The 21,542-nt window shown below is 51.1% G+C and overlaps 1 protein-coding gene across 1 annotated transcript; it reads left to right on the top strand.

The window, feature by feature from the left end:
- Positions 1-2,881: 2,881 nt before the first annotated feature.
- STRIP1 (striatin interacting protein 1) lies at positions 2,882-21,196 on the top strand. The gene is made up of 21 exons (XM_043575802.1): positions 2,882-3,095; positions 6,180-6,249; positions 6,972-7,046; positions 7,479-7,613; positions 7,693-7,813; positions 8,077-8,145; positions 9,088-9,194; positions 9,308-9,435; positions 10,536-10,718; positions 11,075-11,292; positions 12,472-12,537; positions 12,661-12,724; positions 14,018-14,089; positions 14,575-14,649; positions 14,860-14,957; positions 16,186-16,312; positions 16,521-16,621; positions 17,343-17,409; positions 17,958-18,062; positions 18,636-18,840; positions 20,227-21,196. The coding sequence occupies exons 1-21, from the start codon at positions 2,916-2,918 to the stop codon at positions 20,472-20,474; spliced, it is 2,514 nt and encodes an 837-aa protein (XP_043431737.1). The 5' UTR covers positions 2,882-2,915; the 3' UTR covers positions 20,475-21,196.
- Positions 21,197-21,542: the final 346 nt, after the last annotated feature.

Genomic DNA, 21,542 nt, shown 5'->3' on the forward strand with positions numbered 1-21,542 from the left:
ACTAACTAACTAACTAACACATTATCCATATTTTCTTCTTCTCATAGCCATTAATGGAGAAAACGCCATATGGCATTGCAACTAGATAGAGGTTAAGACAAGTCATGACTTTAATATGCAGCATTTCGTGGACTGGTAATTACCTGACCAGGGCTAAGACAGAAATTGCCAGAAAGAGGCTCACTTTGCCTCCCAGCATGCAGTTAGGTATAGACGGAGGTGAAGCATCTTGCTCAGTAGATGACACCCTGGAGGCACACAGTATGTGTCAACTTCCTACTCCAGAGCCTAACTGGGACAACCACCGTCTTCTTGGTACAGCCCCTGCCATGCTGTAATGACTCAGATATGAAATTTAACTTCCTCCGGTCTCTTGAACCATAACCACTTATGGTAGAGGAAGGGCCTTCTCACCTGGGCTTCACCTTTTGGCAATAATTCTTTTTTTTTTTTAATGTTTTTATTTATTTTTGAAGGAGAGAGAGACAGAGCATGAGCCAGGGAGGAGCAGAGAGAGAGAGGAAGACATAGAATTTGAAGCAGGCTCCAGGCTCTGAGCTGCCAGCACAGAGTCCGACGCGGGGCTCGAACTCACAAACCGTGAGATCATGACCTGAGCCGGAGTCGGACGCTCAACTGACTGAGCCACCCAGGCGCCCCAATAATTCTTTTTTAAAAAATGCTTTATAGTGATCAAAATGATTTCACATAAATTAGCTCATTTGATCCATAGTCTCATAAAACAGGGGATTATCATCATTTTATAGATGAGGAGAGAAGGAACCATTTTCCTAAGGGTCTCTAAAAATTCTTAATTATTAAACACAAATATCAATGGTTTCTGTATATTCTGTTTTGTCAGTGCTCCATTATTTAGTTCCCCATTTTCTTACTGGCTATTTCTCATATTAGGTTGGCCCCAATTTTGCACAGCTGAAAATACCACTGGCTGGAACATCTCATCATACATATATCTTTGTCTAAATCTTTGTGTCCTTAGGACCTATTACTACAAGGGGAATAACTGAACTAAAACCTTAAACCTTCCCTGTCCTGGATGTAGCTGAAGCAATATAGGGTGTTTAAAGGCCTATTTTTCCCCCCAAGGAGATAGAGTTTGTGGTAGGCCAGTCTTAGACGTTGGCCCAACCAGTTACTAAAACTAGAAAGCAGTTATGTGTTGGGTTTTGTGGGATCTGCTGATTTTATCCAAGAACTGCATGGGTCCCTTTCCTGCAAATTCCTTCATTTTTCCTGTCACCTTGGCCCATCCCAGCTTGGATGAAATGCTAATTTACCAAGTGTGTTACTGGATATGAAAAGAAACAGGGACAAAGGACAGGAAGATCAGCAGGAAGAAGAAGCAACAGAGTGGCTTTAGATTCATTCATTATTTTACAGCAAAGACTTCTAAAACACCTACTAGTTGGGACCCTGGTGGAAATTTCGCCAAAGCTGCATCACAGGGACTTTCTGGGAATCGAGCTGGAGCAGCAAAAGTGGCACTCTGGAGAGAGAAAGATGGAGAAAATGCCTTTAAGGACTTTACCACACAGTAGTAACAGGTAATTATGACACATCACCTCTAAGATGTTTAATGGGCATCTCAAATGTGACATGTCCAAAACTGAAATCTTGATCTTCCTCCTAAACCTGTTTTTCTTTCTCCCAGACTTCCCTATTTTAATAAGCAATACAACCACTCACCTAGTTTCTCAAACCAAAAATCTAGGACCCATCCTTTATTCCTCTGTATCCTGCTGATAGGATTCCAGCCTTTCACTAAATCCTGTCCAATCTACCCACACAATGTAGAAATATCATAACTACTCTGGTGCAAGCACCATCATTTTCATCTATATAATCTCCTACCCATTTTCATCTATATAATCTCCTAATCTGCTTACCCTCATCCACTCTCAACTCTCTAATCCCTTCTCCAAAAAAGCAGCCAGACTGGTCTTTTAAACATCAGACCATACACCTCCGTGTTTGACATCCTCTGATGGTTTTCCTTTTCACTTACAATAAAATTCAAAAAATTTTCATGTCCTTCATGGCTCTGCATGTATCTGGCCCTCATCTCCTCCTATCCTCTCCCTAATCCCCTCACCTGCCACACTGACCTCAGGGGCTCTGTAGCTGGCCGGTCCCTCCACTTGAATTGTCTCCATGGCGCTTCTTCAGAACTCATTTAAAATCACACCCTCAGGCTTGTTTTCCCTGGGCATCCAACCTAATATAGCCATGCGTCCCATCATCACTGCCACTTCCTAATCTGTTACACCTCTTTTTGTTTCTTCTCAGCACTTACTTCTCTAATGTCGTATTGGTGTGCTCATTGTTTACCTCTCCCACTAGGTACTAAGTTACGTGCCATTCGAGCAGGAACTTGATTTGTTCCCCATTCTATAGCACTGCCTGAAAGTGCAGGAAGCATTTAGTGTTTATTGAATGATGATGAATGCATGTTTATCACAAATCTGTTTTACTGATTTATTCATTTGTTCCCCGTATTTCCCCCAAGTGAATGTAAACTCCGTGAAAACTGGGATCGTGTCCATTTTGTTCACTATTATATCTCCTAACGTTTGGAACAGAGCTATAGCAGTGACAAGTGCAAAGCTATGTTAAAGAACGGCAGGGGCAACTAAACTGACCGAGGGAGCTACGGGAGTACTCACAGATTAAACTGCACCTAAACCAGGAATGAAAGAGGTGAGAACCAAAAAGACTGGAGAGAGAGAAGAGTCGCGGCAGAGGCAATCTCGCGAGATGTTGGGCAGCCAAGATGGCTTCCAGCACTTGCCGCCACACTTAATATGGCGATCGGGGAAGGTTCCTGGGGGAAATCACGCGAGAGTTGTAGCACGCCTACAGTCCGTGAATTGAGCCGGGGGTGTGGAGCAGCCAAGATGGAGCCGGCAGCCGGCGGCCCCGGCCCGCTGATCATGAACAACAAACAGCCGCAGCCGCCACCACCTCCGCCACCCGCAACCGCGCAGCCTCCACCCGGAGCCCCGCGGGCCGGCGGAGGCCTCCTGCCCGGGGGCAAAGCCCGGGAGTTCAACCGCAACCAGCGCAAAGACTCGGAGGTCAGGAGCTTCGGGGGGCGAGGACGGCACCCGGCGGGCGGTTGCGAGGGGCCCGGGGCTGCTTTCGGGTTCCAGCTGGGCTTCCCAGAGGGTTGGACATGGCCCGGCGGAGGAGGTGTCATTTTACAGAGAAAGGAGCAGGAAGCAAGGCTGGCACCCCCGGAGCCGGGGGCGTGAAGCCGGGGTCCCATCCCCGAGCTCCGCCGCTCGGGAGAACCTCCCGAAGCCGGCGAGTGCTCGTTTGTTCCTCTGGGGCGGGGGCTGAGGGTGCGGCCTCGGGGCCCCAGCCCCTGGGGAAGCCGCTCCCGGTCCCAGTTCGGAGATGAGGAGTCAGGGGTCTGCGTGCGCTCCAGGGGGCGGGCGGCTGCATCCTGACCCCTAATCATCTCTGTCCGCTGGACCTGTGGGCTTTGCAGCGCGCGGTGGGCGGCGTGTGTGGGCTGGGAAGGGAGCTCAAAACCGGACGGAGCCAATTATCACTAATGGTACTAAGCGCCCGGCGTTTTCGAGTGTAGGAGGGGGTAACATTGCCTATTCACTCTGACCTTAGCTAGTACAGGTCCTGGCCCTAGTTAGACAGTGCCTGATGCGTCCGATGCTGAACTGTTAACAGTCATAAATATACATTGTAAACATGCATTAGGGCTCGGCATTCCCTCTCTTGCTAGTGGGCTGTTCCTCTGGTTCCGGAGACACCGTAGTCTGGAGCTGACTAGTCACTTCACCCGGAGTTAAAGAATTCCTCCCACTGCCTCCCATTGTAGATTTCATGAATGAAGACACACGCGTCACAGCACTTTAGGGCTTCTTAATCAGCACGTTCCCAGAGTTTTTACCGTGAGGTCTCCACTTGAGATAACTCAGGGGCTGGTCAGCAGTGAGGCGCTTATTAATGATGGGGAATTAATTCCTCCTTGTCCAAGCGCAGTGTCCTAGGTCCTACCATAGGCGGAGGATACCATCTTTAGATAGGTGAGATCAGTTCCTCTCAAGCTTTTGTATTTTGTTGGCGAGTGCAAACCTCTGGTAAAACGTGTCAGAATTTGCCAAGTCCAAAATAGAGGTACTTTAAGTTTGAAGCGAATTATTTGAAAAAGCAATGAATCTGACTTTTTAGAAGCCTTTGCATTGTGGGGTGATAGAGGATTATGAAAGTGGTGGGGGTGAACCTGCCTTCATCAGAAGAGGAGTTTTAGTTTAATGTTTGTTTATTTTTGAGAGACAGAACACGAATGGGGAAGGATCAGAGAGAGAGGGAGACACAGAATCGGAAGCAGGCTCCAGGCTCTGAGCTGTCAGCACAGAGCCTGAAGCCAGGCTCGAACTCAAGAACCGCGAGATCATGACCTGAGCCCAAGTCGACGCTTAACCGACAGAGCCACCCAGGCGTCCCAAGAAGAGGAGTTTTAGTTTAAAACTAGCCGTGGAGGTGCCTGGGTGACTGTTGGTTGAGCAATGACTCTTGGTTTTGGCTCAGGTCATGATCCCAGGGTTGTGGGATTGAGCCCCATGTCCGGCTCCATGGTGAGTGTGGAGCCTGCTTAAGATTCTCTTTCTTTCTCTCTCTCTGCCCCTCTCCCTTGCTCACTCTCAAAAATAAAAATAAATAAATAAAACTAGTGATAAATTTTCCTAAGTAGCCACAAATGATCAGATAAATACCCTTCGATGCATTTAAATGTCTCTTTCTACCCTTTAATTTCCGTAGAGACTAAACACATGAAAGGCCAGTCAGTGAACACGTTCAGGCTGAGAGGCCTGTTTCAGTTCGTTTTCTTAGAGATCCTGGTGCTGTACTCAGCTCTTTGGGGCACAGCTGGAATCCGTGGGCTGGGAGCCTGAGCAATGCCTGGAGGACAGGGAGGCTGACACCTGATGAGCGCCCACTGTGTGCTACATAATTTTTATTCGGTCTTAAAAACTTTGAAGACTGGGGCGCCTGGGTGGCTCAGTCAGTTAAGCGTCCGGCTTCGGCTCAGGTCATGATCTCGTGGTTCGTGGGTTCGAGCCCCACGTCGGGCTCTGTGCTAACAGCTCAGAGCCTGGAGCCTGCTTTGGACTCTGTGTCTCCCTCTCCCTCTGCCCCTCCCTGACTCATGCTCTATCTGTCTCCTTCAAAAATAAACATTAAAAAAAAAACAAAAAAACACCTTGAAGATAGATTTTTGTCATTCCCATTCCATAAATGAAGAAACTGAAGCTCAGTAACTTGTGAAAGTGTACCTTCTGTTGCCTCTGATGGAGTAGAGTTCTTTTTTTTTTTTTTTTCAGTTTCTGTGGGTTTGTTATGTCACTTTGTGGGTGGTCTTTGTCTTCCCAAGTAGCTTGTAATTAAGCCTGCGGGCTCTACCTGTTCATCACCTCTTCTATTTCCGAGCACCAGGCTTCCCAGATGGTGTTTCTCCTCCTCAGTGATCACCTATCCCCGTCAGTGAAAAGATTGTCTTTGTCAGATTCTCTCCTGTGTGTGGGAGGGAGACCATTCTGTTAGGCTGCTGCCTTCTCTGTCTGTCAGTTCTCACTGAAATTTGAGAGAAGCGCAGGAAAGCTGAGAGCGTCAATACGCATTTTGTCCTGAGCTGTTGATGGCCTACTAGCCAGAAAGAAGCGAGGCTTCCGGAATCTTAGCACCATGTGGAATGGTACATTCACTGCACAGAACACATAGAAGCTTTGTGTTCATTCATCTAATGAGAATTTATTTGACTATAAACTCCTCATTCATGCCCTCATTCAGGCCAGGTAGTGTGCTGGGCATTGTGGAGTCATTGGTGAGCAGACTGGTGGACAGAGTTCTCGCTCTCAGGGAACTTGCACTCTCGTGGAGGGGCAGACACAAAACAAATACACGTGCCGGTATATAATGGTCAGTTGTAAGCGCTCTAAGGAAAAGTGGAAGGTGCTGTGTAAGGTCTTAATCGGGAGGCCTGAGCTAGCCCAGGAGGCGAAATGTGATAAAACCTCAAAGGAGTGGAGGCGGTGGTGTCTTGTAACCCAGCAGTGTCTCTGGACGCATGTGTGTTTCTTCCTTTGGAAAATACTCACAATGGTCTTTTGCGTTACTCTCTCTCCTTTTCTGAAAAGGGCTACTCCGAGTCTCCAGATCTCGAGTTTGAATATGCTGACACGGACAAGTGGGCTGCAGAGCTCTCAGGTAAAGCATAGACCTTCATGTTATTTAGGGGTGTTTTTTCCCGTATTGGTCTTTAATACAATTAAGAGTGAATGTCATTTTGGAGTTCATTTTCCCCCTTGGCTAGCCTAGTAATGAGATAGATAGATAGATAGATAGATAGATAGATAAAACATGTTAATTATGGGATTCAAGTCTTGTATAGCTCATAACTTTGGCTTTCCCCTTACTTTGGTAAAGCACCTCTGTGCGGTCAGGTCGGTTGACCATGGCCCAATCACAGATGGTCATGCTCCTCGGCCATCCGCTGCCTGCCTGGCGGTGGTGTCTCCTAGGGCGGCAGGTCATGGGGCGTGCCGACAAGCGTGCCTGCATCTGTGCACATCTGTCGCTGCCACTCATGTGTAACGTGAGCTAGCCTGAGCTGCTCCATAGTAGCCACTGGAGAGACACGTGTCCATGGTGGCAGTCAGCCTGTGGCGTGGCAGGATCGATGTGCACTGGACTGGAAATGCCTGGATTTGTCCGTAACTGGCACTCTGATTATCTGCTACAGGGGAAGTCAGCACTCTGTCTGTCGGGCCCGTCAGAGCACTAAGACCCCCTTAGTAACTGGACAGGCCCGGAGTCACTGTGACCGAGGGACAGAATGGGGCTTAGAAGCAAATGCCTTACGTTCTCTGCTACATATGAGGCCCCTACAGAACGTGGACATGGAGCTGATGGGGCTTTGTTCTTGACAGAGCTTTACAGCTACACGGAAGGGCCGGAATTCCTGATGAATCGAAAATGCTTTGAGGAAGACTTCCGGATCCATGGTGAGAGGATTCCCCTCACTTCTTGGTTCCTTTGACCCAGCACCATGAGGGCCGCAGGGTTTCTCTTAGTCATCTGAGTGACTGGAGTCACCCTGGACTGACCTAAGAAACCTGCTGAACCACGGTTGTTCAAAGCCACATGTGACCTTCAGGGTGGGCCTGCTGGTGCTCTGGTGGTGGCTTTTCAGAGTGTGAGTATTGGGGGGAAATAACTTTTTATGTGATTGAAATTGCACCAAAAATAGCAGTGTTTCAGTCTGAAAACTCAGATGCATAGAGCAGCAGTGTGGCCTTACGCTGCTGTAAGAGAGTAACTTATCTTTCTGAGTTTTCTGATCTTGTGGCAGGCCTGTATTCGGGAAGTTAGCATTGTACCCATTCCATTGCGAGGATTTTTCTGGGCTCCCGTGTAAGTGGTCTCTTGCCCTGCAGTAACAGACAAGAAATGGACCGAGCTGGACACCAACCAGCACCGTACGCATGCCATGAGGCTCCTGGATGGCTTGGAAGTCACTGCCAGGGAGAAAAGACTCAAGGTGGCTCGAGCAATCCTCTACGTTGCCCAAGGTACCGAGTGGGCCCCCAGGCACCCCGGCACCACCTTGTCGGATACAGGGAGGGACTCAGCTGTGCCCCGTGTTCGCAGGCACCTTTGGGGAGTGTAGCTCAGAGGCAGAGGTGCAGTCCTGGATGCGCTACAACATCTTTCTGCTCCTGGAGGTGGGCACGTTCAATGCTTTGGTGGAGCTTCTGAATATGGAGATAGAGTGAGTTCTGGGGAGCTTGAGTAGGGAAGGGGAGGCAGGGGATGAGGGGACAGAGCTTGCAGAACCAACTGTTTTTGAGAAGGGCGAATGGGCCACATGGGGCGGGGTGGGGGGGCGGTCCCAGCTCCGTTCTGGTCACGTTGAACTGTGGCCTCTTGGGCAGTCGTAACACACGATAAAACGTTTTGTTCCCCAGCACTTGTCAGGGGAACTTTTCATCTTCCTTCCTGGAGGAGGGCCTGACTCCCCAATCTCTCCTGCAGCAACAGTGCCGCCTGCAGCAGTGCGGTGAGGAAGCCGGCCATCTCCCTGGCTGACAGCACAGACCTGAGGTGAGCAGGCAGCGAGCCTGGGCTCCCCGAGGATGAGATCGGAGCAGGGGCAGGAGGGCATCCTCAGGTGTCCTCGCCACGTGTGCACTCCTTCTGCACATGCTGACTCAGTGTGGGCCGTGGCGGCCCTGCTGAGGGCCCTCCCTAGGTGGGGCTCGGAGGAGACTCCTAAAGGAAACGTCGAGTGAAGCTGCTTACTAGAGCCGTGGCGAGGGGTGGCCTCCTGCCCGCGCTGCTGCCGAGACCTTGGCGGTGTGGTATTTTGTGTTTGGTGAAACACACGACGTGGTTCCTTGGGCTCCGCCTTCTGTGGGTAGCTCGACCCCCACCTCCTTTGTGGCGTTTTGTGGCCGCATGGGAAGTAATAGTGGCTGCTAAACAGTAAGATCACCTTCCCATTTCCGTGAGGCTTAGAATCTGTCTCTGTTTGGGAGTTTTCAGACTGGCTGTTTGTGGTGTTCCCCACGGTGGTCGGGGCACCGCCCGCTCGCTCCCGATTCCCGCGCCAGTGTGGTAACCCTTGCTTCTTGTTGCCTTGACCCTGCGTCGCTGCTTCTGATCCGGCAGCTACTTCCACAGCTCGTGCCCAACTCTTGTGTTTTTCCTGCTCCAGGAAGCTTAGGGCAGTAAATGCTTATGGCCGTTCTTGTTCATATTAATGCTTTCAGCAACCATTTATTTATTAAGCACCTGCTTTGAGTGAGCACTTAGCTCAGTGCCAGAATACAAAGCAGGGTAAGATCTGGTTGTAACCTTAGCTCTTGGGTGAGAAGGGCACACCAAGAGGGGCCCTGTGAGACTCTCAGTTCTCCCCGTGTCACAGCCATCCGCCACCAACTAGCCTTTGTGCACGAGCTTTCCTCATGTCAGCTGGAATGTGAGGAAGCCAGGACGCCCCTTGATTCCCCATTCTTCACCATTATGACTGGCTCTTGTTCCCAGGGTACTGCTCAACATCATGTACCTGATTGTGGAGACCGTTCACCAGGAGTGTGAGGGCGATAAGGCCGAGTGGAGGACCATGCGACAGACCTTCAGGGCTGAGCTGGGTAGGGCCCTGGAGATCCTGGCGTCTTGAGGCTGTGCCTGGGAGCTGAGGCTGCTGGCCTGTGGGAGGGTCCTGTTCCTGCTGGTGGCCCTGATCACTTTGTGTTGCCTCTAGGTTCCCCCCTGTACAACAACGAACCATTTGCCATCATGCTGTTTGGGATGGTGACCAAATTTTGCAGCGGTCATGCCCCTCACTTCCCCATGAAGAAAGTTCTCTTACTTCTCTGGAAGACAGTGTTGGTGAGTACCCCCTTGAAGGGGAACTCAGCTGCTAGGGCTTGGGGTGGGAGAGAGACTTCACTGTATATCCTTTTAAATGTTGAATTGTATGAAAATCTCTATATAAATTAACATGTAATTAACTGCTTTGGTTTAAAACAAAATAGCACGCTTGACTCACTGCAGGCAAAGAGGACTTGGCCCTTGAGTCAAAATAGATTGTTGACTCCCTGACTCCTGGAGTCATAAAACACCTTCCCCCCCGCCAGACATGCTGCTTCTGACTGAACCTGGAGTCAGTAAAGTGATTGGAGGCAGAATTAGAGCTGGTGTAACTGGGTCCCCTCAGTCAGAGGTCACTTGAAGGAAGCAAGAGCAAGCCCTGGGCTAGCGCCGTCTTCCTCGGGGTGTGGTGTGGAGCCTGTTTCTGGCTAGGGAAAGAATGGCCAGCACCCTCGGCTTGGGGCCATTGTCAGCAGCCGAGCTCGCCGCCTTTCCCACCTGGATGAGAGACCTCAGCAGAGAGTGGAGCTGCCGTCGGGACTCCTCCTCCCCCTGGGGCTCGCCTCCCTCTTTCCAGAGCAGGCCAACTCTGCAGAGCCAGGCTCGTGAGTTTAGGATCTCTTTAGAGTAGTGTGCACATTATATTTTGGTGAGACATCCTCTTGGTTCCTCACAAAGCCTCGCTGAAGCCAGAGACAAAAACTGAACACCACTGGGGTTTTAGCTTCTAGGGGGATGTTGGAGTATCTAATGATGTATTCCCAATTTGAATTTGAAAGACTGGTAGGTACAGCTTTGGAAGCATGTGAGTCACAGGCTTTTCTAGAAACCTGAAAGGATAGGCTCCTGAGTTTGCTTTTTTGGCACGAAGAGTATATATCCTACGTGCAGAGTTAAACCTGTGTGTGCTGGCTCAGTCAGCCCGCATATCTCCTTCCCTTGGTCTGTTTTCTCCACTCCCACGTTGGTGTCGCTGAATTCTCGTGTGAGTGGGTTTAGTCCCTGGTTCAGAGATTGATGCAGGTCATGGTGTCACGCATGCTTTCAAGCCTGACGTGGGGCTGAGGGACCCATTTGTAGATGTGTGACCCTGGCCCCGCCCCTCGTTCGCGATGCAGTGCACACTGGGCGGCTTCGAGGAGCTGCAGAGCATGAAGGCCGAGAAGCGCACCGTCCTGGGCCTTCCCCCGCTGCCTGAGGACAGCATCAAGGTGATCCGCAACATGAGGGCCGCCTCCCCGCCGGCGTCTGCCTCAGACCTGATTGAGCAGCAGCAGAAGCGGGGCCGTCGGGAGCACAAGGTGAGGGTGACCGGTGTCCCCGGTGACTCCTGAGGGTCTGAAGGGGCACATCGCGTGGCAGCCTGATCCCCGGGTGAGCGGGGTTGTTGGAAGTCCTCTCTGAGCAGCTAATCCAAATGAAGGCCTCCAGGCTGGGGGACGCTGTGTCTCTGAGTGGACACTCACCACATGGCACTCTTGAGGCACTGCGGCAAGAGAGGATTTGTCCTCTGGGCCCAACCTTGACTTCCTCTCTGGTTTTTCCACTGCCCTTGGCTCTGCCTTCCACCTTTGTGTGTTATGGCTTGTCTAGCCTCCTTGCCCTCTTATGGTTCCTTGCTTGGCACTTGTCCGATTCCCCTTCCCTCTGTTTTCAGGCACTGATAAAACAGGACAACTTGGATGCCTTCAACGAGCGGGATCCTTACAAGGCTGATGACTCTCGAGAAGAGGAAGAGGAGAATGACGATGACAACAGCCTGGAGGGGGAGACATTCCCCCTTGAGCGGGATGAAGTGATGCCTCCCCCACTGCAGCACCCTCAGACTGACAGGCTTACCTGCCCAAAGGGGCTTCCGTGGGCTCCCAAGGTCAGGTGAGCCTCAGACACCTGGAACACTCCTGGCTCTTGAAACCAGAGGCCTTCCACCCCTAAGCCTGCCCCAGGCCTGAGTCACCACACGAGGTCCTCTGCAGGGCCAGGCTGACCTTGGCTCTGGGATGAAGCTCTCTTAAAGTACCCTGTGTTGGCCTAGAGGCCTCAGGGTGCCGGCCTTGGACAGAGAGACCCGTGTACGGCTCTTGAATCAGTAGAATTAGCTCTTGGTTAGCCATACTAATGAAGGGGGAATAGGGAAAAATGAGAACAAGGACTCTTAACTGAACCCATCTCCACTCACTCTGGGGTTGTATGTGGTTTTTAACAGAAAAATTAAAGATTAAGGAAGAGCTTTAGAATCCTAGGTAAGGTGTTTGAGATATGTATGCATAAATCAGGTGGGAAGGTACCTGGATATGAGTGGTTTCTGTTTAAAAAGTCACCAACTTAAGAAATAGGTGAGTATGTGAAAGGGCAATGCAGAAGTCACTTTTTCCATCTGAAACCCCAGTTTTCAGTGATCTGTGGATGGGATTACAACGCAAGTCTTCAGAAAACGTGACATGTGCTGCTTGTCTGAGGCAGGAGAACAGGACTCATGAAAATATCAGAAGCGTATAGATCCAGTTGTAAAAACTTTACATATTTGAGAAATTATTTTGACAAACTTGTTATTGGTATCTGAATGACATGTGCTTTAAGTTTGATGTGTCACCTTAATTTTACAGGTAAACTGGTTACATACACATAATACACTTTCAGGTTATTGACCCAACAACGTTATGAAGGACATTAAGACAGTGTGAAGATTTTCTTTTTTCTTTTTTTTACTAAAAAGAAAAACAGTGGGGGCGCCTGGGTGGCTCAGTCGGTTAAGTGTCTGACTTCGGCTCAAGTCATGATCTTTTGGTTCATGGGTTCAAGCCCTGCATCGGACTCTGTGCTGACAGCTCAGAGTCTGGAGCCTGCTTCGGATTCTGTGTCTCCCTCTCTCTCTCTCTCTCTCTGCCCCTCCCCTGCTCATGTTCTGTCTCTCTCTCTGAAAAATGAAAACTTAAAAAAAAAAAAGAGGTGGGAGACCTTTTCTTCTGGCTTTGCAGTTTCTGAAGCTTCTATGTTTTATTAACCATGACACCTTGAAATAACTTTTAATAAAAACTTTGTTCTCTTTGGCAGAGAGAAAGACATTGAGATGTTCCTCGAGTCCAGCCGTAGCAAGTTTATTGGTTACACTCTAGGCAGGTGAGTGTGATCTGAGTTCCTTTTGAAGGAAGGTAGCGGGAGTGCACTCTCCTGGCCTCTGGTGTTTGTGGATCAAGGCGAGTTGATGTCCGGGCTCAACACAGGGCTTTCTTTATTCTGCAGTGACACGAACACAGTGGTGGGGCTTCCCAGGCCAATCCACGAAAGCATCAAGACTCTGAAACAGGTAGGTGGCCTTGGGTGAACTTTTGGCCTACTTTGGTCCCAAGTGAGTAAAGTGAGAGCAGCCTGTTGGGATAAACCTTTTGAGATGGTTGTCTGCCTGAAGGAGCCTGGGGCGGGGGAATGGGTGGACCACAGCCATACCTTTAACACAGCTCTTTGTAAGTTTTACTTATTTTAGCTGAGTTCTTGTTGGGGACTTAACTGGGCCGTTATTAAAGATATACTTGAGGGGCGCCTGGGTGGCTCAGTCGGTTAAGCGTCCAACTTCGACTCAGGTCATGATCTCGCAGTTTGTGAGTTCAACCCCGCATCAGGCTCTGTGCTGACAGCTCAGTCTGGAGCCTGCTTCGGATTCTGTGTCTCCGCCTCTCTCTGCCCCTCCCATGCTCATGCTCTGTCTCTCTCTGTCTCTCAATAATAAATAAACATTTAAAAAAAATTAAAAAAAAAAAAAAGATATGTTTGATAGTTGGAGTTTTAAGGGGCCTGAGTTTTCCTAGCCTTAGTTCTAAAGCATTTGAGATCGAGAAGTGGGCAGATGGAGATCAAAACACCAGCTTTACTGCTGATAGAGCTACTGGAGAGTGAGCCATAAGAACATGGTAATGATATGCATCCCAATGCTTTACTTCCAGAATTAGGCAGCCAGGGCCAGGCAGGGCTGGAACTACGCTAAGCCTGGTTGAGGAGCAGAAGAGAGCCCAGGCTTTTTTTTTTTTTCTAAAGAGAAGAGAGAAGGAGGTTGGGCTCAGAAAGTCCTATTCCTCCTCCCATACCTGCCAGTCAGCAAAGTGAGGAAAGAGCGTGTGGGAAGAAGCAGGGAGGCCAGGAGTTTTTACACACACATGTCTCTCCACATGGGAGGAGGCATCAGGAGTGGGGAAAGGATGTCTTCCCTGACAACGTGTCGGCGTGTGAATGTCGGTATGTTTTTGAAGTGTGTGTTTGAGATTTGTAGTACGAAGCGGGCCTTGTGCGGCTAGGCTTTTGAGTACTAGCTTCTGAGTACTTGAATACTTGCTCCTGAGTACTTGATTCTCCCTTTAATAGTTTTTTCTTCTGTCTTTATAGCTATCTGAAAAAACCCCTTTCCCTTAGTTTGTGTCTAATGTGTGCTTTTAGACTGGTTTTAAGTATGTGCCCACTTAGAAAATATTTCAGGATTTGAGTTAGGGATCTTTGTGGTGACTTAGCCCTCTTTGAGAAGCTCGGGTTTGAGGAAAGTTGCCTGGGGTCTTTGCCAGGGTGCGGGGCTCTGGCCAGAGACTGAGAGGCGTTCCCTCTTTCTCTCCAGCACAAGTACACGTCGATTGCAGAGGTACAGGCGCAGATGGAGGAGGAGTACCTTCGCTCTCCTCTCTCGGGGGTGAGTCTGAGGCCTTCTTCAGCCACTGGACTGCCAGCAGCTCCCAGGCACTGCTGGGCCCAGACTACAGAGCTGCTCCAGGCCCCGTCTTCAAAAAACTCCCAGTCTCGCTCCCACACCAGGGCTGGCGTATGTCTAGGGTGGGGGTCAAGAGCACAGTCACCTGCCTCTGACTCCCGGCTCCACCACTCAGTAGGTGGCAACTTAGGCAAGTTACCAAATCTCTCTGTGCTTTAGTTTCCTTGCCTGTAGAATGGGAATAATGATAGTCCCTCCTCCATGGAGCTGCAGTAAAGTTGAAGTGAGTTATTACAAGTATGGTGCCTGGCACGTGTAGCATGTGTATTCTTCAAGGTTTGCCATTGTTACCGACATCATCATTTACATCAATACTTAACAGATTTCTCCTCCAGCCAGCTAGTAAGCTGGCTCAGGAGAGCAGAGTCAGGACTGGGGTTTTGTATTTGTACCTGTTGTGTTACAAGGGAGAAGAGGAAGTGGAGCAGGTACCTGCGGAAACCCTTTACCAAGGCTTACTTCCTAGCCTGCCCCAGTACATGGTGAGTGCTCCTGCTCTTGAGGTGTCGCCTCCTCTTCGTGAGTGCTCTGGGTCTGGGACCCCTCCGGTGCCCATCAGTACCTGCCATGGGACCGCCCTCCCCGCTACACTGGCCTTGAGAGGATGCCCTGCCGGTGTCAGCCCCTCCTGCCGCCCGCCCGAGCACCTCCCGAAGGACCACTTCTCAGGCCTTCGGTCTGCTGCTCCCCAGATCGCGCTGCTGAAGATCCTGCTGGCTGCCGCCCCCACCTCGAAAGCCAAAACAGACTCAATCAACATCTTAGCAGACGTCCTGCCTGAGGAGATGCCGTGAGTAGTATTCCTGTGAATGGAGCAGGCTAGGGGCCGCCAAGTAGAGGAGCCAGGAGAAGCGGTTTCCTCTCGGTCCCACTCTTGCTCGGTTGTTTTCTTTTTTTGGCTCAACTTCTCTGTAGGTTAAGTTTAGGGTGTTCCTGACTTAGAAGAAAGAAAATGTATCTATTGGATTAAATATTTGGTTTTACTGGTTGGGGAAGTGGCTTAGTGTGGTTGGCCTGGATTCTAGTGTAGACTTTGCCGCTGAGTGAACTAGGGAAAAGTCGTTTTCTCCTCTATAAAATGAATCAGGCTGTGTTCGACATTTCCTGAAACCTTCCCTCGAAAGCTGTCTGAGCAACACACCCAGGACCTGTAGGTTTAGCCTCTGGACAGTTTACCAGCCAGCAGCTGAACCTGAGCTGGGTGTAGGATTCTTTCCTATTGGCTGGCGATTTGGCATGTGGAGTATTTGCGGATATCTCTGGCTGATAGTGAAATCCTTAGGGGTTCTTTTTCCCTGAGGCACTGACCTCATCGCTTTGATGTAAGAGTACAAAACAAGATCATTTTCTGCTTTGAGAAGGACCTGGGCTTTGATCTGACCTCCTTCCTGCGTGCCAGCTCTGAGCCCGGCTCCCTGGGGGCTTGGGGGCTGGGCCTCTTGAGTCTGGCAGTGATAGCCCGTGAGGGAGGAGGCAGGGATTGGCTACTACCAAAGGGAGTGTCCCAGAACCCTAGGCCATCATGATGGTCCTTGGAAGAAGGGTCCCAGAGTCAAATATTAAATCTCCTCTTAGATTTACAGTGAGAAGTCCTGAATTAAGAAACCGATTTAACTCAGTGCTTCTTCCATTTATCTGACTCCAAAGCCCTTTTTTCTCCATAGCCTGAAACATCTCAGTGTGCTAGCGTTCCCCAGAATACACTTTGAGGAACCTAAGTTCATCTCATGGCAAAAGTGTAGGAAGATCTTGAAAAGAAGAAGTTCATTTTGGGAGGAAAAGCAGGGCAATAGGCTAAGAACATGTTTGAGGCCCCCCAGGAAGCAAATTGTGCTGAGCTGGATTGCTTGTTGAGGTGGGTGGGAGGAGCCCTGGCCCTGATCGCAGAGATGTCCACAGGGTGGGTGGTGAGGTGGAAGGCTTTGCCTGGGGAAGGCTTAGGAATCCCATCTCTCCTGCGAGTGCACAAAGGGTAGCGCTGCCCATGCTGGTGGCTCACCCGGAAATTGTGTTTCCAGCACCACCGTGTTGCAGAGCATGAAGCTGGGGGTGGATGTGAACCGCCACAAAGAGGTCATTGTTAAGGCCATTTCTGCTGTCCTGCTGTTGCTGCTCAAGCATTTTAAGTTGAACCACGTCTACCAGGTACCTGCGGGGCCTTCCTTTCTGTTCACTGGGCCAGGGCCTCAGGCCGCGCTGCTCCTCCAGCGAAGAACGGAGGCCTTGCCCTTCAAACCCCCTTGAGCTCTGCATGAATGTTTTAAGATCCAGTCCTCCAACTAAGGCCTTTTATCACTGGAGGGAGGAGGGTGAGGTCCTAAAGGGCATGCTTATTTTTTTCTGTTGGTTTCAGTTTGAATACATGGCCCAGCACCTGGTGTTTGCCAATTGCATCCCTTTGATCCTAAAGTTCTTCAATCAAAACATCATGTCCTACATCACCGCCAAGAACAGGTGATAAGGATGAGGGATCAGGAAGGGGTAGGGATGGCCAGAGGCCCGGCTGGCCTCTCCTGAGCTCATTCAGCACCTACAAGCCAGCACTCTGCCAGACGTCAGGACACAAAGATGGACGAGTCATGGTCTCTGCTGTGGAGAATGCCAGTGTGTCAGGTCTGAGTCCAGCTAGTCTAGTGACAGGTGACTCAGTCTGTGCCTGGGTGGGAGGGTTCTCATCCTGGGCCCTCACTGTTGTGTGCTTCTTCGAGGACACTGGCCGGGCCTCCTGTTCTCTGCGGAGCTCTGCCATGTTCACCATAAGGACCCATCTGCTGACTCTACCCCTGTCCCTGTCGCCTGGTACCAGCTGTATTTGACGGTGCACCGCAGAGTGAGCTGTGGGCCAGATGCCGTCTCCTTTAGGGGCTTGGCATACATTAATTGCCTAGAGAAATCTTCTGCCCCAGCCCCAGACTCATTGCTGTTGGGAAAGCAGTCTCTCTGAACCTTACCAGATGACAGGCTGGTCTCTGGTCATAGAGGGACCATATAAGTTCTCTTGAAACGGGGATTTCATCATCCTCTAGCTGGGGAAATGAGGGGAGTGCAGGCTAGGCGGTCCTGCTTCCACTCCCAGCAAGTAAGGAGGAAGGCCGGGAGCCAGCCACGTCCCAGCTGTCTCTCCAGCCCCTAGCTTTGCTCACGGTGGTCGCTCGGCTTCTCTTTCTCCCTGCAGCATCTCTGTCCTGGATTACCCTCACTGCGTGGTACATGAGCTGCCGGAACTGACTGCTGAGAGTCTGGTGAGTCACGCTGTTCCTTTGGCGTAAGGGGGGTGTTGGAGGGCCTGCCTCCCCGATACAGAGATAGAGGGGCTCACAGATGAGGTCACCCATTGGGTGCTGGCTTTTAAAGCACTGTAATTGCACAGAAGGGCCGGAGGAGGGACCTTGCAGAGTGGAAAGATTTGGATACAGGGAGTAGTTCATCAGGAGTGTGGTGTTCAGGGGCTGCTGACCCAGAGCTCACCTGGTCGAGTGGTTTCCCTCTCCCACACTGGATCTCTGTGGGGCACAGCTGTGAGGGAGCCTGGGTGTGGGTGCCCTGGGTGTGGAGGCTGATGGCACAGCCCCCTCAAATCATGCTCCGTGTTTCCTGCAGAAAAATTCTAGGGGACTCCCTTATCCCTGCCAAGCTCTGGGATGGAAGTACCCTGGGCTGAGGAGAGGAGAGGGCTGCTGCTATAGACGAGGAGAGAGCTGGCAGTTCCGAGAGAGGTGTGAGGGCCTTGGAAACCACTGAGCACCCTGCAGCTGTGAGAGTTACAGGCATTCCTGGCTTTTCCCTGCAGGAAGCAGGTGACAATAACCAGTTTTGCTGGAGGAACCTGTTTTCTTGCATCAATCTGCTTCGGATCTTGAACAAGCTGACAAAATGGAAGCATTCGAGGACGATGGTGAGCTAGTACAGTCAGCAGGCACGCAACTCGGAGCTCAAGGCAGAGGGCCACACTTCGTGCTGTCCCCTCCCAGGACGTCCGTGGAGCAGGCTTGCTGCTGCCCTATACCCTTCTCACTGGACTCTTCCTGTAGCCACATCCTTGCATGTTAATGGCTGATGCCTGGCCCCTTGCTGAGTTGAACTAGAAGCTAGAAGAGGCTCGGTCATGGCCTGAAACGAATCGACACTTAGAGAGGGGATTTTACTATATTCTCTTAATCTCCATCAGTAACACAACCAGGGTTCTAGGAGTTTCCCTTAACCTTGAGTCTGAGGACGCCTTTGGGGTAGGGAGGTCCATGAATCCTCGGAGATTTTACATACATGCACATAGGAACGTACACAGTGAGAGACTTCATGGCTTTCCTCAGATTTCACAATGACCTGTGATTTGGGCAGTGGGGCGTCCATGCCCGGGAAGCCCTCTCAGTCTGGGGAAAACTGGGATGGTTCGTTACCCTTAACCCTAGAAGGTGATAGTGCAGGAGTTTTTCTCTGCCCTCAGCCTGGTCCTCGTGCCTCTTCCCAGATGCTAGTGGTGTTCAAGTCGGCCCCCATCTTGAAGCGGGCCTTGAAGGTGAAACAGGCCATGATGCAGCTCTACGTGCTGAAGCTGCTCAAGGTGCAAACCAAGTATCTGGGACGGCAGTGGCGGAAGAGCAACATGAAGACCATGTCCGCCATCTACCAGAAGGTGCGGCATCGGCTGAATGACGACTGGGCGTACGGCAACGGTAAGGCTCTGGCACAAGCTGGGCCGGGCCGGGAGGGTGGGGGGGGTGGAGTAGGGGTGACAGCTTTCCAGAACCTCGAAGAATCTAGTTCCTGCTTTTGTGGCCTCAGGATAGGAGCTCCAGGAAGGACTTTGAGAAGCTGCCTTGACTTGGTGCCTGTGATCATCCCCCAGTCCTCTCTTCCTCCCCCTGAACTAGTTCCTTTTCCAGAAACTCGCACAAGACGCTCTCCCATCTTTTCTCTCCTCACTACAACTGCTTTAGTTCTGGCCACTGAAATTCCCACAGAGCCTGATGGCTTCCTTGCCCCCAGTTTCTTCATCGGTGCCTCAAAGTGTGCCCCAGTGATCTTTAAAAATTTTTTTTTCTTTATTTTTGAGAGGCAGAGAGAGACAGAGCAAGAGTTGGGGAGGGGCAGAGAGAAACGGAGACACAGAATCCCAAGCAGGCTCCAGGCTCCGAGCTGTCAGCACAGAGCCCCATGCAGGGCCTGAACTCACAAACTGTGAGGTCATGCATGACCTGAGCTGAAGTCAGATGTTCAACTGACTGAGCCACCGAGGTGCCCCGCCCCAGTGATCTTTTTAAAAAGCATATCCTGTGGGGCTAACTCCCTGAGTGAAATCCTTTGTTAGCTTCTGATTTCCCTTAGAATTTGAGCCACACTCTTAAGGCATGTGAGGCTTGCCCAGCCTCCCTTCCCCTCCTTCATAATCTGATCCAGCTTCTCTCCAGCCCAGCCTCTGTCGCACACAGGGATCTTGGCACATTAACCACGTTGTCCCCCACTTTTCTTGCCCCTGGCAGGAAGCCTCCCTCATACACCTCACTGTTCGGTATCTGTATGTGTCCCTCCCATCTGGGGGGCTCCCTCAGCCTCCAGGCAGAGTGGCTCTTCCCTGGCTTTCCTGAGTGTGCTGCCGCACCATACCATTCTAGCCCACAGCCCCATGTCCAGGTGACCACATCTGTACCCCGATGCCCTGAATTTGTGTAGACCCAGCGTGGCCCCCAGTCCCTGGTCAGGGAACTGAGGGAATGAGCAAATGAGGGAATCTGCAGTTTCCTGCCATTGATCTCAGAGAGCCAGGAGAGTGTAACTTTCAGAGAAGTATGTCATTCCATGGCTCTCCCTGGCTGGGTCCCCCTAAACTGCAGTGTGGCCCCTTTCCCTGTAGATCTGGCTTTTCTCTTTTTACCTGAGTTTCCTTTGTGTCTAAGGAAAAAGCCCTGTTAGTCTTCCTGAGGATAGAGATTGGAGGTCTCTGGCTCCCAGTTGACATCAACATTTCAGGCCAGACACAGCCTGGCCCCAAGCTCTAGTGAACCCAGGGGGAGCTGCCATGAGGGCTTGGCCCCTGAACGTGTCTTCCTGCTTTGTCTCAGATCTTGATGCGCGGCCCTGGGACTTCCAGGCAGAGGAATGCGCCCTCCGTGCCAATATCGAACGCTTCAACGCCCGGCGGTATGACCGAGCCCATAGCAACCCAGACTTCCTACCTGTGGACAACTGCCTGCAGAGTGTCCTGGGCCAGCGGGTGGACCTCCCTGAGGACTTCCAGATGAACTACGACCTCTGGTTAGAAAGGGAGGTCTTCTCCAAGCCCATTTCCTGGGAGGAGCTGCTGCAGTGAGGCTCCTGGGCAGGGGACTGACTGCAAAGGAAAGAAGGGGTGATCTGGAGGGGCCCCAGGGGCTGTCCCAGTTCATTGCCGCAGTGCTCCCACCTCCCTCCAGGTGGCAGCACAGCCCCACTGTGCCCTCCCTAGGCCCCGCTGGGCTTGTGGGTGAGTCAGATTTGGCCCTTCATTCATTCCCAGCGTCCTGCTCAGAGCAGCGAGCTCTCTGCATGGGATCCTATCTTCTTCACTCATCCCCACCCTCTTCTCTTGGACGTGGTCGGTTGCGGCTCATTTCTCAGTCAGCCCAAGGCTGGGAAAAGCCTAGATAGGCTGGGAAGCCATTGCATCTGAGTTGCAGGGGCCACACTGAGGCTCTTCCTGAGACACACACATCCTTGGAGTCTCAGCCGGCCGAGGAGGAGGGCTTAGCATTAGGCCAGGGTCAGAAAGTCGGAATTTTGGTTTTGCTTTGGGGGGTTTCTGATGTCACTCCAGCCTCCTGCTTTCGTCCCAAGGCAATTGCAGAGGCTCCTACAGCTGCCTCAGTACTTTGGTTTTGGACAGGGTTGGGGGGTAGGAACGGAAGCTGTCCTTAATCAGAGGTGCCATTTTTCCTCTTGGCTTGCAGGGGTCTGTAAATACCTATATATAAATCTCTGTGTATTCTCTTGTGTCACGTTGGGGTTTTTAACGTGTTTGTGTATTCTGTTTACATTAAAAGGAAGCAAAAATGACCCCCATTGCTTTGTCTGCAGGAAATACGGTCCCTGAGTATCTATGAGTCTAGAAAATGGGTTTTCCTGCCAGCATTGATAGGTCACCCACTTGTTCCCTGCCAGGCTGCCTGCCTTTGCCACCTGAGGGGGAGGTACTGGGGGAGTTGGCATTTATCCAGAGTCAATCTAGGATTGTTCCAGCCCAGTTCAGGGCTCTGGGCTGCTGAGGTGATAAGTTGTCCTGTACCCCTGTGTTTGATAGAGTTGCAGTAGGAGCCCCAGGCATCTCCGGATCGCTCTCCTGAGGGGGCCTCAGCCAAACCAGTTTCAGTGCTAGGGAGGGGGAGGGGCTAGGTCGGCTGCT

The sequence above is a fragment of the Prionailurus bengalensis genome, chromosome C1 (assembly GCF_016509475.1).
Source record: "Prionailurus bengalensis isolate Pbe53 chromosome C1, Fcat_Pben_1.1_paternal_pri, whole genome shotgun sequence".
Taxonomy (NCBI): Eukaryota; Metazoa; Chordata; class Mammalia; order Carnivora; family Felidae; genus Prionailurus; species Prionailurus bengalensis.